This window comes from Akebia trifoliata, unplaced genomic scaffold (genome assembly GCF_017979445.1).
Source record: "Akebia trifoliata isolate Shusen 1 unplaced genomic scaffold, ASM1797944v1 Contig00476_ERROPOS174545, whole genome shotgun sequence".
Lineage (NCBI taxonomy): Eukaryota > Viridiplantae > Streptophyta > Magnoliopsida > Ranunculales > Lardizabalaceae > Akebia > Akebia trifoliata.
The window spans coordinates 114,062-118,204 of NW_028237024.1; the positions used below are offsets into that span (position 1 = coordinate 114,062).

Consider the following 4,143-nt stretch of genomic DNA (forward strand, 5'->3'; position numbering starts at 1 on the left):
AATTTGTAGAGGTAAAATCTCGGATGCCGTCAATTTCTCAAGATTTTCCCCTAACAATCGATTTTTACTATTATTGATGCACACGAACCATCAAAATCACACAAAAAATCACAAAAGAAAAGAGAAAAAATGAAAAAAAGACAAGAAGCAAAATTTATTCACGGGTTCGTTCCAAATTTGGACAACGTCCCCAGACTCCGTAGAGCCATTCTACTATTCTTGAAGCAAATACAAGATTTACAAAATCTAACCTCCTCTACTCTTTTCCTCCTACCCAACCAAAGTCCTCTTCTACCTAATAACTCTTCTTATATAGATAAAAAGTCAAACCCTAAAAGAATCTACCATTATCTAGAAATAGATACTCTTTAGCCAATTATAAGACTTTTTATTTTTGGATAAAATTACAATCTTAATCAAATACATCTAATTCAAAATATATCAATCAATGCCTCGAGATATGTATTAAATCTTCTATGTGACTAATGTCCTTCTTATTTACACCACATGACTAATACCGATTTTACCCTCTACCATTTAATATAGGACATTTTGTCTAAATTTAAACAACTTGTTTTGATGATCATTCTCATCCATAAATAAATTACTAATGCTATTAATTTTCACTTCAGTTTTCTATTCTATTTTCCACAAGCACGAACAAACGCATGCCATTGCTAGCGCATACATACCTTCCCATTTCCCCATTCCCATATATTAATTAAGGACCAAGTCCACCCTAAAATCTTTCAGGGAATTTTCACTTTACATTAGCTTTACCCTTTCCATCAATTCTATTTTACACAATACAAAGCTGATGAAAATCCAGAATGTCAAAACAAAATCCAGAATACCAAACCATGGGCAACAAAAGTACTAAAGAAAACAAGAGAAGAGACAAAAAAAAAAGGAGTTATATGAGTCTTCAATCTGTCACAAACACACAGACAGGAGAGAGAGAGGAAATTATGGAGGAAGGAGAGGTGATGGTGAATAGAGTTAGCATACATACATAGATATACATAATAAGTTGGCATTCACCCTACTACTACTACTACACTACCACCACCACTGCTGTTTTGGCAGAAGATGTCCTGTCGAGTAAACTGCATTCTCAGATGTTCTATTAAAGTAAAGGAATGCAAATCTCCCATTCTCTCCTCCCCATGTTTCTGGTTTTCATTTTCAGTGCTCACACCTCTCCTTCTACTTGTCATTCTCTCTTGGGTTGCTCAACAACATCAACACTCACCCGGATCAACTACTTGTACAACAACACATTACTACTGAAATGCTCAGCAGCTCACGCAGTGGTTCTCGTGAAGAAGAAGATGACCACCCATCATCATCATCAGCAGATCGCCACCATCCAGCCCTACCATGCACTAGCTTCACCTCCTCTGCAGCCCATATGCGTCAATTGCTCATTAGCTGCGCTGAACTCGTTTCACAGTCCGACTTCACTGCTGCCCAACGACTTGTCTCCCTCCTCTCCACCACCTCTTCACCTTATGGTGATTCTACTGATAGGTTGGTGCACCAATTCTCCAGAGCTCTCTCCTTCAGAATAAACTCTGCCTCTACTACAACTGCTCATCTCAGTTACCACCAAAATAATAATAATAACCTCGTGTCCTCTTATCTCTCTCTCAACCAAGTCACCCCATTCATAAGGTTCAGTCACCTAACAGCCAATCAAGCCATCTTAGAAGCCATTGAAGGTCAAAATCCTCGTATCCACATCCTAGATTTTGACACCATGCATGGGGTACAATGGCCCCCTCTGATGCAGGCTATCGCTGAGCGCTCCAACCCATCAAACCCACCCTTTATCCGAATCACGGGTACAGGCCACAACTTGGATACCCTTAGAAGAACTGGGGATCGTCTTGAGAAATTTGCCCAATCTCTGGGCCTTAGATTCCAATTTCATCCTCTCCTCCTCCTTACCGACAATGAAGATGATGTTCCTCTCCACCTCCCTTCATCCGTTTCTCTCCTACCTGATGAGACTCTTGCAGTCAATTGTGTGCTTTATCTTCACAGGTTTCTCACAGACGATTCTCTCAGGCTCTTCCTTCGAACCATCAAGGCCATGAACCCAAAGGTGTTAGCCATCGCAGAGAGAGAAGCCAACCACCATAATCCAATTTTCTTGCAGAGGTTCTTGGAGGCCTTGGATCACTACACAGCTTTGTTTGCTTCTCTTGAGGCGACGCTTCCCCCTAACAGTCAGGAGAGGCTATCAGTGGAGCAGGTCTGGTTTGGGAGGGAGATCCTCGACATTGTATGTGGAGGGGACCACATGAGGAGAGAACGACATGAGAGGTTGGAGAGTTGGGTGGAAAAGTTGATGAGCTCAGGTTTTTCCAATGTTCCACTCAGCCCTTTTGCATTGTCTCAGGCCAAGCTCCTACTAAGGCTCCACTATCCCTCTGAAGGATACCACCTTAAGGTTCTCAACGACTCCTTCTTTCTAGGTTGGCAAAATCAAGCCCTCTTCTCAGTCTCTTCGTGGCATTGATTATTAATTAATCTCAATCTCAAGTGTAATAACTCTCAACTAGCTAGATCTCAAGATTAAAAACCCACACCAATCCTTATCCTACTATCTATGTTTTTCATTCTCTCTTTCTTAGTCTAGTTGTAGGTAGCATTACTTCGTAGCTACTGCAAATTAGCATGCATGGCTATCGGAATTTGGGTGGGGCTATTATATATGATTTGAGTGATCAATCAGCCATTACCTTGCATGTGACATCAATTGGGGAGTAAGGGCTATTTGTTTCTACTTGCTTATCACTCATCACCGATCACTTCAATCCCTCATCCTGACCCAGATCTTTCTTTCTTGAGGCACCCCAAATTTAACCAACTGAACGTTTATTAGTTAGGGTTGCACCATTTTTTCTTATATATTATTTGTCTTCTCTTTAGATAATTAAGTTCTTGTTGTAATTCTAACTAGACAAATCCTTTGGCCTTTCTAAAGGTAGCAGATATGCTTTGGAATATTTAATTTCTACATACTTCATCAATCCATTGATTGATGTTAAATTATTACTCTCTTTCTATAGGCTTGTCTGCCTTATGCTTTGCTTTAATCTTTTTTCCTTATCTTGTTTATGTTAATGGGTGCTTCACTTGCATTCTCTTTCTTTTCCATTCATTTGTCTTCTTGTTCTTATTGCTATTTTTTTACCTGCATTTCCTTGTTTTTTCTTTTTCCATTTGTTTTGTTAGTGTGCATTTGATTAAATAAATCATCTACAGTATATAATTAATCCTAAATTGTCTTTTTTTTCTTCGTTTGGGTGGTTGTTACTGTATTTTTTATTATATTAATCGTCAAATGACCTTAACCCTGCTTGCACTTGGACTTGGTCGTCTTCCATAAATATAATGCGAAGGCATTGCAAGCCACAAAGCCATTAGTCTCTGGAAATAGCGAGAACCTTCTTCCTTTGCGAAGTAAACGATCCCTTCTCTCATCTCTCCAAGAAGAGATTGCACAAAAAGGGTTCTTGTTTTCTGCACCAAATTAAATACCCATTGATATCTATTGCTGTCTTTGAAGCTGCACTACCTATTCCCTATTTTCTGCCTTTTGTCTCCCCAACAAAACCATGAAATAGGGCGTCTGTTGCCCACCTTGACTGCCTAAGAAATCATTCCTTTCCTTTTGGAAGCTCTCCAGTGTGGGATCTCTCATGCGTTTCTCAAGGATTCATGATTCCTTGCTTCTATTGTGTTTTATTTATTACTTGAAAACACATGTTTCCTTATCTTGTGTTTTGTTCATGGTTTCTCAAGGACCCACCTGTGTGCATTTGTGTGTGGGTAGGTGGGTGCGCGTGCATGTATGTGTAGAAAAACCTTATTAAGATTTGATCATGAGAGGAAGATAATGCTAAAGTAAGAGATTAAGAAGAACAAAACTATAGACAGACATGAGGAAAACAGAAGGGTGCATGTCAACTTCACAAATATCCCATCATGATGAAGTATCAAAAGAAGGATGATGGTATTGGTATGGCATGTCTTGATGGAATACCTACCAGCTGACATGGATAAGATGGTTAATAGGTGGTGACACACGAAACCTACTTAGTTGGGGAAAATGTTCTACCAACCCTTGCACCT

The 4,143-nt window shown here is 39.6% G+C and overlaps 1 protein-coding gene across 1 annotated transcript; it reads left to right on the forward strand.

The window, feature by feature from the left end:
* Window positions 1-908: 908 nt before the first annotated feature.
* On the forward strand, window positions 909-3,220 carry LAS (GRAS family transcription factor). Its single transcript, XM_086430382.1, has one exon. The coding sequence runs from the start codon at window positions 1,292-1,294 to the stop codon at window positions 2,522-2,524; it is 1,233 nt and encodes a 410-aa protein (XP_086286508.1). The 5' UTR covers window positions 909-1,291; the 3' UTR covers window positions 2,525-3,220.
* Window positions 3,221-4,143: the final 923 nt, after the last annotated feature.

Coding starts and splice junctions, on each gene's coding strand:
- LAS (XM_086430382.1), top strand. CDS start 1,292: ATGCTCAGCAGCTCACGCAGTGGTTCTCGTGAAGAAGAAGATGACCAC.